The sequence below is a fragment of the Bacillus rossius genome, assembly GCF_032445375.1.
Source record: "Bacillus rossius redtenbacheri isolate Brsri chromosome 4 unlocalized genomic scaffold, Brsri_v3 Brsri_v3_scf4_1, whole genome shotgun sequence".
Taxonomy (NCBI): domain Eukaryota; kingdom Metazoa; phylum Arthropoda; class Insecta; order Phasmatodea; family Bacillidae; genus Bacillus; species Bacillus rossius.
Window position 1 is genome coordinate 10,875,350 of NW_026962010.1, and position 14,058 is coordinate 10,889,407.

The 14,058-nt window shown below is 35.9% G+C and overlaps 1 protein-coding gene across 2 annotated transcripts in view; it reads right to left on the bottom strand.

Moving 5' to 3' along the window:
* Positions 1 to 979: 979 nt before the first annotated feature.
* Positions 980 to 14,058, bottom strand: part of LOC134541681 (chromatin-remodeling ATPase INO80-like) — a 212,181-nt gene continuing 199,102 nt past the window's right edge. For both annotated transcript variants that reach the window (XM_063385299.1, XM_063385300.1), the window contains exon 31: positions 980 to 1,634. In XM_063385299.1, the coding sequence (XP_063241369.1) occupies positions 1,348 to 1,634 (287 nt within the window). In that variant the 3' untranslated portion in view covers positions 980 to 1,347. The remainder of the gene's footprint in view (positions 1,635 to 14,058) is intronic.

A 14,058-nucleotide genomic window follows, 5' to 3' on the forward strand; every position in this document is an offset into this window, starting at 1 on the left:
TTGTTCTGAATTTTTAATATAGGCATGCCTATAAAATTATTTGAGGGATGAAAATTTTGGGAATTTTGTTTAAGCATACCTAGGAGTCAACTAATGCGTTCGAAAAGAAATATGATACCTGTAATCTATATTTCTAAAAAGATGAGATTTTTGCAAAAAAAATTGTAGGTTCTGTAATATATGTAATTATTTAATCATTTTAAGCATAACCATAACAAAAATAAATTAAATTATTAAAGTATGTAAGTTAAACAATGGTTTAAATCTCAATTAAAACGAAATAGGTGCGCGTTTCCCAATTTTTTAATTGGCTATCACATGGAATGAAAATTAGGAGTAAATTCATCAATGTAAACTATATACTCGATCACACTAAAACAGATGTTATAAAATCAGATACTTAAACTATACTAAACATTTAAAAGGCGTATGCATAACCTCTTAAAATATATTATTCTTTTAAACAGTTTTGTTATGAATGAAATCTTTATACATATGACAATTTTTTGTGTGTATTTGTTTAATAAAAATGTCTAGAATGAAACATAATCATAAAAAATGAGTATAATTTTCAAAATATTTTACATCGAAGTTGATAATTTAGAGCCATTGAGTACCATGTTTGATTAACTCTCTATCTCTCTATATCTCTATCTATCTCTCTATCTCTATCGGGCTTTAGCTCGCTGGCAGGTAATTTGGCCGTAACTTTCGACGGACGGACGGACGGACGGACGGACGGACGGATGAAATTATAAGCTGAAGCATGTCTGAAAGGCATCATCTTTATTTTTAAAAGGTTTTTTTGGCTTTGTTTGTTTGCTTGCCAAGTCGCTTCCGCATTGTTTTTTTAACTTGCATACGAACACGTTTGGAGTTTGATGTCTGAAACGGTAACTGTCTGAGAGACACAAAAGTAATTAATAATGCACGATAACTCGAAAATAGATTTAATTCACTATTTTGAAGTTGTGTTTAATCATCAATAAGTGCCCAGCGAGCATGATCGTCAAACTGGTAAAAGCTTTTACAAGAAAAATTTCAAGCATTATTCTCCGTTCACTCTTAGCTGAGTTTCGAAATAAACACCCGTAAATTCCGCAGTTGAAACTCGCGATATCGTTCACACGAGACAATTCCGGATATTTGTCTGAAAATGTTTTTTTTTTTTTTTTTTTAAATTCAACACAAATAGTTTTCTGTGCAATTTTTCAATGGCTTTCCCGTTCTGTGCTTTACAAAACTCGGTCCGGCGTCGGCCATAACAACAAACCCCGCGCGCGCGAATCCGAAATACAACTGTCGCGCCGGGCATCAACCGTACACCGTAGGTACACACGTAGTCTGCTAACATAATTGTAAGTAAATACTTGCTGACACATTAAACTGGTGAAACGCTATAATGCTATAAAAGGCAGTGTAAAAATACTTGTAAATGGCACGTAACCGAGGGAGTATTTGTGGCCACTCACCGAGGCCGAGGTCGGAGTTGGTGATGTTGATGGTGAGCGTGGGCACGGAGCTGCGGCCGCGCGCCAGCCCGCCCCGCCGCGAGCCGCGGGGTCGCCCCCGCTTGGCGCCCCTGGTTGCGCGCCGCCCTGGGCCCAGCAGGCCGGGGTGCGGCGCCGGGTACACTGCGACAACCACCCGCGCCCTCTCAGCGCACTGCACTCCCCCGGGCTGCTAGATGCCTCCCCGCACCCGCGCATCCCTCACCGCGCTCTCGCCGTCCAGGGACGTCGGAACTTTTTACATGAAAGATGTGTCACACTTATCTCTCAGTCCTAGAGCGGGGGGGGGGGGGGGGGGGGGGGGGTCCGGAAATATGTGGAATTTTAGATGCAAAATCGTGCCATTTAATGAGTTTCCGAACCAAAACATTAAATATACCACCATTCCAAGAATTTGACATGACGTAGTATGCATTAAAATATCGTGGGTATAGTGGGTGACAAATAACCTAACCCACGTTTGTAAATACTTGTTGAGAAAAAAAAATACTACCAGGGCCAAATATTTATTCTGGGAAGAGGAGGGGGGCGAAATGCTGCCCCCCCCCCCCCCCTGGTTCCGACGTCCCTGTCGCCGTCTGATACTCTGCGCACAGGGCGGGTTCCAACACAAGCTGAATGTTGGGTGCGATCGGCCGACCGAGATCGTGCCGAGCGAAACACAGAGAACACATCCTTTTACGTCTCAACTGTTTCTTTAAAACTGCGAAGATAACACGGTCGATTAAAGTTGAATAAACTAAAATAATGTTTATATAACACTCATAAAAAAATCCCTGAAAATTTTATTTTACCATGCAACGAATATACAAATCTACTGACGTTCGAAAATTAAAAAAAAAAAATTGCACGAACATAGTGACAAGTTTAAAAAAAGAATTTCAGCTTCTTAATTTAAAAATCGAAAAATAAAAAAAATGAAAAGTTTGTGACAGCCAAGACCAAAACTAAACTTTGATAGTGTAATATGATTTAAATTAAGATCATCTGATGGAGAAAACTGGGAGCCATTTTTCGTCCAATACTTCCCCTTCAACTCTGCTGTCAAAATATAATTGGAAGCAAAAATTCGCGGTGTTACAGGGTCTTCAAGAATGGCAATTTTTTTTCCACGCATCTATATATCTGTCTTTCGATTTATAGTTTGAATGATAGCGATACCGATAAAGTATTGGCTTGAAAATATCAATATTTTCAATATAACAGATTATAATAATATAATGTTTTACTAATTTAATACAGTTCTTATTATTTAAATTAAATTTTAAGCATATGAAATATTGAGCTCTTGATAATTTAAGTTTTTATATTGAAATTGCCTAAAAAAAAGGTTGGCTACTAATAGCAAAAGTAAATAAAATTGTGTAATTATTAAATTTATTATTATTGAGTAATAATATCTTCTCTAAATGTTTTGACGTGGTTTTTTCACCCATGTTTTGTTGAATTAACAAGTAATTTTTATGAATCATCATTATTTTATAAATTTTTGAAGATGTAAAGCGAAAAATAAGGCAACAAATGTGTTGAGAATTAAACAATGAATAACCTATATAACACCGGAAGACCTGTGTAACTGCAGTGAAATGTTTAATATTACCTTCCAATCTACTTCCCTAATGTGTGCTCAAAAATTTTCCTTTCCCCCTCTTTTTAAATATTAATTGGTTCTCTCCTAAGCTTTCAGTCCATCATTTCATAATTTTTTTTTCCTGCCAAGTTTGTTTTTACTTCGATTTAAAAAAAAACTCGATATTGTGCTATATTTCCATTAAAATATCGATACCGAAATATTTCGAGCCTGAACTATAGATATATATTTGCCATACATATGCGCAGGCTGGGGAAACTTACACATTTGGATAGGACACACATATTCTTCGCAACATTTAAAACATGCCAACCTAGTAGTTCTTTATGCTTTATACTTAAACCAATTGTCCTGAGTTTACCCTGTTTTTCCCTCTCCCAGCTACACTTTTTCCCTCTCATCAGTCTAACAGGCAAGATCATATATATAATAACTACAGAACAAATTATCATCACAACACATTTCAACGAACACAAATATCATGTATAAATGACTATAACATGTTTTCCTGTACAATACAAAGTTAACACTGTTAACATTCCCATTAACACTACACAACCAGCACTACACAACCATTATTTATCATCATGTATCGTTATTAATCACCATTAATTGTCATGCATTATCATTCATCATCATTCATCATCAATCTGAAAAAGAAAACTAATACATTTGTTTGTTAAGCTGGAGTCACAATGTCACGCCAACTCAACACGACAATTCAGATTAGACGTCGTACATCGTCCCAGCACGACAGTGTTAATTAGCAGAGGGTCACAATAACACGACAACATAAACGTGACGAACTCTTCATATGAATGTCGGCAAAAACATTCCAACCCAAATGCGTCAATAAAATGCAGTATAAATTGCGCAAAAAAAAGTGTAGGGTCCTATAGAAATCTTTTATTTCCTGGTGATAGATTAAGTGCATACCACATAACATTTATTCGTCTATTGCACAAAGTGAGGTTTAAGTTTATTTAAGATACAAGAAAGCAAGCTATAAATATGTTGATCAGGGACGGCAAATAATCCTGCTGTTAGTTACGCTGCAAATTAAAAATAAACCTAATAAACAGTCGAAGTCACACTACAACTGTGGAACTGTACCCAAACGTAAAACGAAATTACGTTTTTACCAAGTAGGTAAATATTTTTTTTTTTAGTTTTGTTCTGTAAGGTTTCCGTTTTACTTTTCGCCGTGCGGCAGGGAACGACGAAATTAGAAATAGAATATACTTCTAGCGGACTGTCGGGGTGGATACTTCGTCGTGTTGACGTCACGCTGAGTTTGTATTTCATTGGCTGCTGAGCGTGTCGTGTTCGTCGTGTCGTCTTGACTCCAGCTTTAAACCTTTGAGACGTTATACTGACTGTGATCAGACGAAAAATTATCGATATTTCATTGAGCTTCAAATTAATACGCAATTAATTGTTTGTATCCCCTATGTTCAATTAATGTTAGTAAAAATAAGATACATATTATTAACGGCACAAGAATTGATGATTAACATACATACCGGTTTTAAAACCTTAATATAAAAAAAAACTGTATTAAAATTTACTGATTCTGTTTGTGACCAAGATATTGCCAATGTCCCTGTTTTTCCTGGGTTTCGAAGTCACATTTTTAATTGCCGAGTAATCCATGTTTTCCAAAATATTCCCTGTGGGTAGGAACCCTAAATTTGTCTCCATGAATTGAATTTTCCAACTTCTAAGCTGCAGCTACGACCTACCTTTGTGCACATGTTGGAGTCTAAAAGTATGTATACTCTTACACATAAGAATTTAAGTACTTTATAATTTTGCTTGAAAAAAGAAAATTGAGCATTTTATATTTTAATTATTATTTAATTATTTTTAATATTTGGTTCCTAAGTCAATGTTTGATAATTTCTTTAAAAACAAGTAATGAAAGTATACACAAAACACTCATGTCAAGTTTGTATGAAATAGATGCTTATGGTAAAAAGGTGTGCAAATCGGCATTAAATATAGACCTAGTGGAAACACAATTCCCGTGGCGTTCGTGTATGAGGCATGTCGGGCTGTAATGGGGAGGAAATTTACAATAGTCCTTCCAAAATAATGTCTCTGTAATCTCACGTTGTAAAGTTACTGTAATTTTCTTATTGTCTTCGATTTATTTTTAATCTCGGAAGGGAGCGGTACGACCCCACGGACCCCCCACCCCCCTTGGCACCGTGTCTGCCCGGGCAATTTGTTGATGTGGGCGTGGAGTGACGTGGTTCGTACAGTTACGACTTCAAACTGGAGCGCAAGCTTGGAGCCATTGTGTATGTATGTATGTATGAATGTATGTATGTATGAATGTATGAATGTATGAATGTATGTATGTATGTATGAATGTATGTATGTATGTATGTATGTATATATGTATATACACACATACACACACACAATCACGATGAAAGAAATTTAAACACCCCTGAAGAGCTCTGTTTCTCTTGTAAAACAAGAGAAAGGTGTAAGGTTTAGGCGTCGATCACGTTAAATGAATTGGGCGGGGGAAAAAAGGAGGTTGAGAAGGGGGGGGGGGGGGGGCGAAATTTCTGGCAATCGTAACTGCTAAACTAACGACATAAAAACTATGATCCAATGAAACTTTATTTTAATATTATAAAGACCGCCTGGTGAGGTGACTTGCGTCGGTTTAACCCCCCCCCCCCCCCTTCACAAAAAAAACCCGCCATGTATGGACAGAGATAAGCGGTGGCCACGCGTACATGGTAGGGTGAAGCCGTTTTCTTTCATCAGCTCATGCCCTGCGCCATGTTTCAGGGACGCTGAAGTGTAGTGTCTGCATTGTGGAAACTTGTTTACGTCTCACTAGCCGTGATCCAGACGCACAGTGCGGCCGAAGGCCCAATGTGCGGCCAAAAGTAGAAAAATAAGTTTTTAGTCAGGGTTGTTTTCATCATTGTGTTGGCTAAAGGGATCCCTTAAGAAACGAAAACCGTTCCCAGCAACGACCCTTTCCCAAAATCCCCTCCACAATGTCAGTCGGAATGTGGCCTTCGTCCGAGCGCTACGTTGTGGTGGATACAGAGGGGACAGTGGACGCTTTCGTTATATGTGTGTGAAATTTTTTGAGATAAAGAAAATAAAGTGGAACAAAATGGAGTCAACATCTGAAGGTTAGTCAAATTTGAGAAAAAATTTCTAGTGTTCAACTGTTAAATAAAAAATTATTAGAAATATAAATATAAGTGCAGGTTTATTTTCTTTATTTATTAAGAAAATTTGAATTGTTAGATATTAAAGTAATAGATTGCCGTAAAATGCTGTTTTAATTTTTTTTGGAGGTTATACATAAAGCTATTATCTACTGAATAAAACCAAATTCAGCTGCCTTTACCTGCCTATTGACTTTTGTATGCATTTTTTGGATAAATGAAGTAGGATATTCGGTTCAAGTGTTGTAATAATAAATTAAAGAAATGAAGCATACAAAAAAACATTTCGAGAAAAAAGAAAGACAGAAATATACATGTAAAAACTTGTTTATATCCCACGGCTTCGCTATGGATTTTTTTTACTTTATAGGCATATTTACAATAAAATTTTTATACTATACAATTTTTATACAATTTACACTTGACAAACAACGAAAAAACGACGGAAAAAACCAACCAATCTTTAAGGTAAAACAACAAATAAAAAAAAACAATTGAGATTTGTTGATTTTTCTACTCTTATTAATTTTATTTTATTTACTAATTATTATTATTTTACATATATATCTCGATATTATGATGGCAAATTAAAATTAAAATTAGCTTGTAATTCAAGTATAGTTGTATTGTTAATTAGTTATATCATCTTTGAAAGATTTGTGCAATGGGAGTGCATGACTTGATGTAGGCTTTTGGACATACGCCATTGCTTAGCACATGTATGTCTGCAGAAGAAAACAACAAAAAAACACAAATGACAAAAAACACAAACTAAGCAAAAAATTGCTGTTGTCAGGATTTAACGCCACACAATATTCCACAACAAGAATATGGTCAACAAACAAGGAAAAAACATCTTCCTTTATTTCATATTAAACATTATGTTTGGTTAAGTGTGAGATAATTTTATTTATGTATGTTTTAATTTCATTTAATTTATTATATATATTCTTACCTACCTACTTCTATTAAATTTCAGGCGGATGTTAACATTGTCATTCCAGTTGTATAATTTTTTTTGTCAAATTAGTTGTTATTTATACTTATTGTTTCATTTTGAACTATGTTTTTTTTTTTTTTTTTTACTTAATTCAAAGATTTGTGGTGTGTACAGGGAGTGATATCTCTATTAATTTCTATACTCCTTTGGATCACCACAGTTTTACATATAAACAAATCCTACAAATGTTTTAAACATTATGACAAATAAAAAATAGTTTCACAAACATTCTTAGTTTTTTTTGGTGTGTATAGTTTGAAGTTTAATATTATGTATGTACGTAAATTCTTAAACATAGAGTTATTTATTAATTTATTTAGAAAATTATTCTTATGTAGGTAATAAGTTTTTCTATTTGTCAATATTGTTATTATGGTAGATAGGAGTACAGTAAATGCCTACATTCTTATATTCCTTTATATCCCTTTCGATTTGGAGTGTTTCCGTACCATTCGGGGTTCTCAAAATCCCCCCCCCCCCCCCTCACAGGTGGTTAAAGCCCCAAAATTTCCAAAGTTTAAAATTTTTTAAAAATCTATCTCTTTCGATTTTAAGTGTTTTCGAGCCATTCAGGGTCCTCGAACCCCCCACCCCCCTCTGGGAACAAAGCCCCAAAATTTCGACAATTTCAGGAATTTCAAATATCTATTCTTTCGAGATGGAGTGTTCCAAACCATTCTAGGTCCTGAACATCCACTTTCCGCAAAAGTGAAAGCCCCAAAATTTCGAAATATAAGAATATATATAATTGGATGTTGGCATGTATGACGTCGATAAACTCTTACACCGTTTGACCGATCGCCATGAAAGTTGGCACATCGAAGTGTTTTTATCATGGAGAAGGTTTTTATGCTAACCATTTTTTTTAACTCGCCGCTAGATGGCGCTGTAGCGCATCAACTTCTAAACCTTTCAACCGATCGCCATGGGTAAACAGAAAACCATAGGTCACAGATACACAAACAGTAATTATGTGTCATTTCTTAATGTCAACCACACTGGACATATCGCTATCCATTTTGCTGTAACTCGCGGACAATATATCACCCGGTGTTCAGCCCGGGCAAAGCCGGGTACTGCAGCTAGTACGTTATAAATACGTTAAATAATAATGTGTAATACATAATATAAATTCAATAATTTTACAATTGCTGTATTAAAATACTTGTTTTAATACATAATATGTGAAACGAATTCATTCCTGTGTAAGTTATATCAATAAAGTGAGTATTAACAAATAAGTTGTGTACTTAGTTGATATTACGTCGTTTTTAAATTTGAGTTACGATCCTTTTAATGCTGTGTTAATTATTTTAAAATTGTATTAAATAATTAAATAAAAGATTTTATTAAAAAACAAAACAATTTCTTTAATAATAATAATATTCTTAATCTATCAGATTTTTTTGATGTGACGTCTAATAAATCGATGAACGACGGCTGCACGCACGAAAAACTGTTCCGTTACACACATTGTTCCGTTACGCTGTGTCCCGTTACGCTCATTGTACGCTTGCCCCGCATCGATCTCTCTTCCACTCGACTGTTTATAAAGTGAAGTGAAAAGTTAATGTGGTTTTTATTGCTTATTACAACAACAATTTCGGCAATAAAGGTTAATTATTCTTGCATTTTAAAAATCTGATTACTAGTATAATTTCAAGTATTTATTCTTTTATTATTAAAATAAAAATGATTCAATTTTATTCATAAAGTATGCAATTATTTCATCAATGTTTTGTTATGACGTTGTCACGTTAAACTATCGTCTGTAAACCGACTTTAGAGACAACCAATTTTTTTTATCAATTAACAGGGATGGGTGAATCAAGAGCAGAGGCAGAGTAAACGTGAGGAAACATTGCGAACTGGAGGAGTAGAGCCGACTCTACTCTGCGTAACCGGGATTCTGCTCGTTGCCGAGGTTATATGTTACACATCACTGCGCAACTAAAGCATGTTCCATCCTTAGTCTGCATTGAACATTTTAATAAGCATTTACTAACTATCTCTATCCACTATACGACATATGCTATCAGCGCTGTCCTTGTTTCGGTGTGCTGTTGCCAGGTACACGCCAAAGAGCACAAAAAAAATTAGAACACATTTTATAGTGCAATGAAAATTATTTAAAAATTATCATAAATATTGTCTTTAGTAAAAGCAAATTTGGAATGAGAATTTCGGAAATATAATTTCTTGTTGTATATTATCAGGAGCATCGTCTGATATTTAATTTCTACTTCTAAGGAGACATAACTGAAAGACTCAATTTTGGTTCAACCGTTTAGGTAAACAAGTTTAAGCATCATTTAATGTTAAAAGTTTTGCTTTTTTTTATCAATATATAATATTATGGAATGCCGTTTTATTAAAAGTAACCAACTGGAATAAACAATGTAAATAATCATTGGTGTCTAGAATATAATAATAATTATTATTTTTTTCTTTCAAAATTGTTTCAACCGTAATAATACTCTCAATCCATATATATAAAAATGAACCCCTATATCTCCTGGTCGTGCTATAACTGGAGAACGGCTTTACCGATTTCATTCATTTTTTTTTTAAATGTTTTTTAATACTTCGTAGAAGGTTATTACATTACAAAAAAATTAAGAAAATTGCGCAGAAAATTAGAAAATTTAAGAAAACTTAACGACTACCTTTTTTATAAACTTTTTTAATGTAACCTTAGCCCCAGCGTTATATACTCTTTGCTAATCACGTTTGAAATAACTGTCAGTTGTTTGACAGTTGTCTGTTAGTTGTTCAGACTGATCGCACATCGCCAATATCGTTTACAAAGATCGCATAATTCTAGCGTAGCGTTATATTCTCTTTGCGTTAGTTAGTTGTATCGGTTGGAATCAAGTACTTCATCATGGAAATCCATGGTCGGCATTAAGAACGAATGATAACCCTTACCCAGCTCCCTGGTCGGAATAATGTAAAATTAAACCATTTTGCTTTGATTTTGCATAGTGTTAATGAATTATGATTTTCATTTCTTAGTGCACACTGCACAGTCGATTGAATCGGAAAATTTATGGAGTTTTAAGTTTGTTCATTTATAATTTTCAGTTGAAATTTTGGTATTAAAAATGCCAAGAAGTAGACGTACAAACATAGGTCGCAGAACTCGCAATGCCGCAAGTCAAAGATATTTAAGAGCAAGTCGCGAAGCGCGAAATGAATTGAACGGAATCGATATCAAGAACGTAGAAATGTTACATTTGATCCACATCGAGTTGCATTCAATTATAACGTGGCAATCAATTACAGTTCACAGCAAATCGTTGCTATTGGACTTATGAACGTTGTATGTTCACATTGAAAGGCATTGAAGATCAAAAATGAAGCCCTGGAATGTGTTGCGCCAGCGGCCAGGTCCAATTGATGTCATTGGAAGCGCCACCAGACCCACTACATTCGTTGGTTTCTGGAAATGGGCCAGATTCCAAACATTTCATGACTCATATCCAGCAATACAATAATTGATTTCAAATGACCTCATTTGGTGCAACAAAAATTATTCGAGATAATTTTATACCGCCCACTTTCAAGATTCAGGGTCAAATATATCATCAAACAGGTTCCTTATTGCCAACGCCGGACAGTGACTACAAATTTTTGCAAATTTATTTTATGGGCGATTCAGCAAGACAAGTCGATCAGCGTTGTGCACACAATAATTCAGTGAAAAGACCAATTGTGGAACAACTCCAAATATTTTTCCATCAACACAACGAATAGGTTGCATTATTCTAGACCGCATTAGATCGCATGCCATCTGGTAACCACAAAACTGTCATCAGAGCCGATAAGACGCCTGTAGGACAACACGCAAGACGTTTTAATGCGCCAACAATTGATGAAGTCGCTATTGTCACCGTGGGTGAAAATTTAGAAAATCTAGATATTGTTTTACATCGGCGGAACGATCAACTGCAGCGTGTCTCCGAAAAACATCGATCATATGATGCGTTACAATATGCTATCTTATTTTGGCAAGGTGAAGATGGGTATTATTTTTCAATGAAGATGATAAATCCAATTACAGGCGCCGAAACTAACAAAAAAGTTAGTTTAATGAATTATTATTCATACCGACTGATGGTTCGGGAAAATGAGGACAACCACATCTTAAAATGTCGGCGTCTATTTCACCAATATGCTGTGGATATGTACGTGAAAGTTGAGACAGAGCGATTGACATATATCAGGTTGAACCAGGCAAAACTCCGAGGAATACGTTCATCTGCGGGATGCAATTAATGCTGACGGAAATGCACCGAATGTCGGCAGAACAACTATTCTCCCAGCAACATGTCATTATGGCACACCAGATTTGTTTATTACGTTCACGTGCAATCCACAGTGGACAGAAATTCGACAAGAATTATTACCTTGCCAATCACCCATCGATCGCCACTACATCATTGCAAGGGTGTTCAAAAGAAAATTAAAATCACTCATGGATTTTATTGTCAAGAATCGCGTGTTCGGAGAGACGCGTTCAGTCGAGTGGCAAAAGCGCGGATTGCCACATGCTCATATCCTCATTTGGTTGGTTGAGAGGATAAGACCGAATGAAATCGATGATGTAATCTCAGCAGAAATTCCCGATAATGATGAAGATCCACTGTTACATGAGGTGATTACAAAAAATATGATTCATGGTCCCTGTGGAATATTAAATCATATTTCTCCGTGTATGGTTGAAGGGAAATGTTCAAAACGCTACCCAAGACAATTAGTAGCAGAAACAATTACTGGAAATTATGGTTATCCACTATATCGCCGCAGATCTACAGATGACAATGGAAGGTCAACAATAGTCAAAGTGAATCAACAGGACATTGAAGTTGATAATCGTTGGGTTGTTCCGTTTTCGCCATTACTCCCAAAGATATTTAAAGCACACATAAACGTCGAATTTTGCCAGCCCGTGAAATCTATCAAGTACATTTGCAAGTACGTGAACCAAGGTAGTGACATGGCTGTGTTCGGAGTTGCTGCCGAAAATTCAAACGATGAAGTCAATTTCAATTTCAAATGGGCCACTATGTTAGAAGTAACGAAGCGATGTGGCGTATTTTTTCATTTGCAATACATGAAAGACAACCCACAGTTGTTCACTTGGTCGTACATTTGGAAAATGGTCAAAGAGTGTATTTTACAACGGAGAATGTTGACAGGCCGCCATCAACAACATTGACCAGCTTCTTTGAAATGTGCCAGAATGATGACTTTGCCAGAACGCTGATTTACTCTGAAATGCCAAGATATTATACCTGGAACCAATCGTCAAAGAAATTTCAACGACGGAAACAAGGACAGCCAGTTCCAGGTTACCCACAAATATTTTCCGCCGATGCACTAGGACGTCTTTACACAGTCCATCCCAGTCAAGACGAGTGTTTTTATTGGCGTTTACTGTTAGTCAATATTCGTGGCCCAACATCTGCGAACAGTTAATGGTGTATTGTGCGGCACATACAGAGAAGCCTGCCAACATTTGGTATTGCCAGAGAATGACGCTCATTGGGACCACACACTCGAAGATGCTGTAATGTCGTCAAATGCTAAACAAATACGAACATTGTTTGCTATAATTTTGTGCACATGCTTCCCATCCCCACCGATTGATATATGGAACAAATATAAACATCATATGGCCGAAGATATATTGCATCAGATGTGTCTTAGAACATTGAATGCAGATTTGCAAATGAACGTAGAAATTCACAATGAAGCATTAATTTTAATTGAGAACATGTGCTTAATGCTTACCAACAAAAGATTATTACAATTAGGAATGACAACGCCCAATCGCCCAATGCACGACGCATTTAATCAAGAGTTGAGACGCAAAACCCAATACGATTGCGAAACATTAAGAGAAACCGTTCAAAGACACGTACCCCTTCTAAATCAGCAACAAAAATATGCCTACGATACACTCATGTAAGTAGTGAACAATGTAACTGGCGGAAATTTTTTCGTAGATGCGCCCGGTGGAACTGGAAAAAAACATTCTTGATATCATTGATTTTGGCAAAGATTCGATCGCAAAACGGTATTGCAGCAACGTTTTTGGAAGGCGGTCGAACAGCTCATTCAGCACAAAAATTGTCGTTCAACATGCAAGTTAATGAAACTCCCATTTGCAACCTTTCGAGGAATTCTGCGATGGCCAAAGTGTTGCAGCAAAGCAGATTAATCGTTTGGGATGAATGCACGATGGCACACAAAAAATCTTTGGAGGCATTAGACCGCACAATGAAAGATTTACGAAACAACCAAAACCGGTTTGGTGGAGCGATGATTCTATTGGCAGGTGATTTTCGATCAACATTGCCATTAATGCCTCGATCAACGCCAGCCGACGAACTTAATGCATGTTTGAAGTCGTCCATTTTAAGGAAATACGTCAAGACACTAAAATTACATATGAATATGCGAGTCGTATTGCAAAATGACGAATCTGGTGAAGTATTTACCAAAAAATTGCTTGATATTAATAATGCAAAATTCCTGTTTACACATCGTCTGGATACATTACATTCCCTGCAAATTTTTGTCACTTTACTGAATCAAAGACGGAACTCATCGAGATGGTTTTCCCAAACATTGCTGACAATTACAAAAATCATTTTTGGTTAAGTGAACGTGTTATATTGGCTGCAAAAAACATCGATGTCAACGAAACGAATTTTCAAATTCAAATTAAGATATCTGGCGAATTGA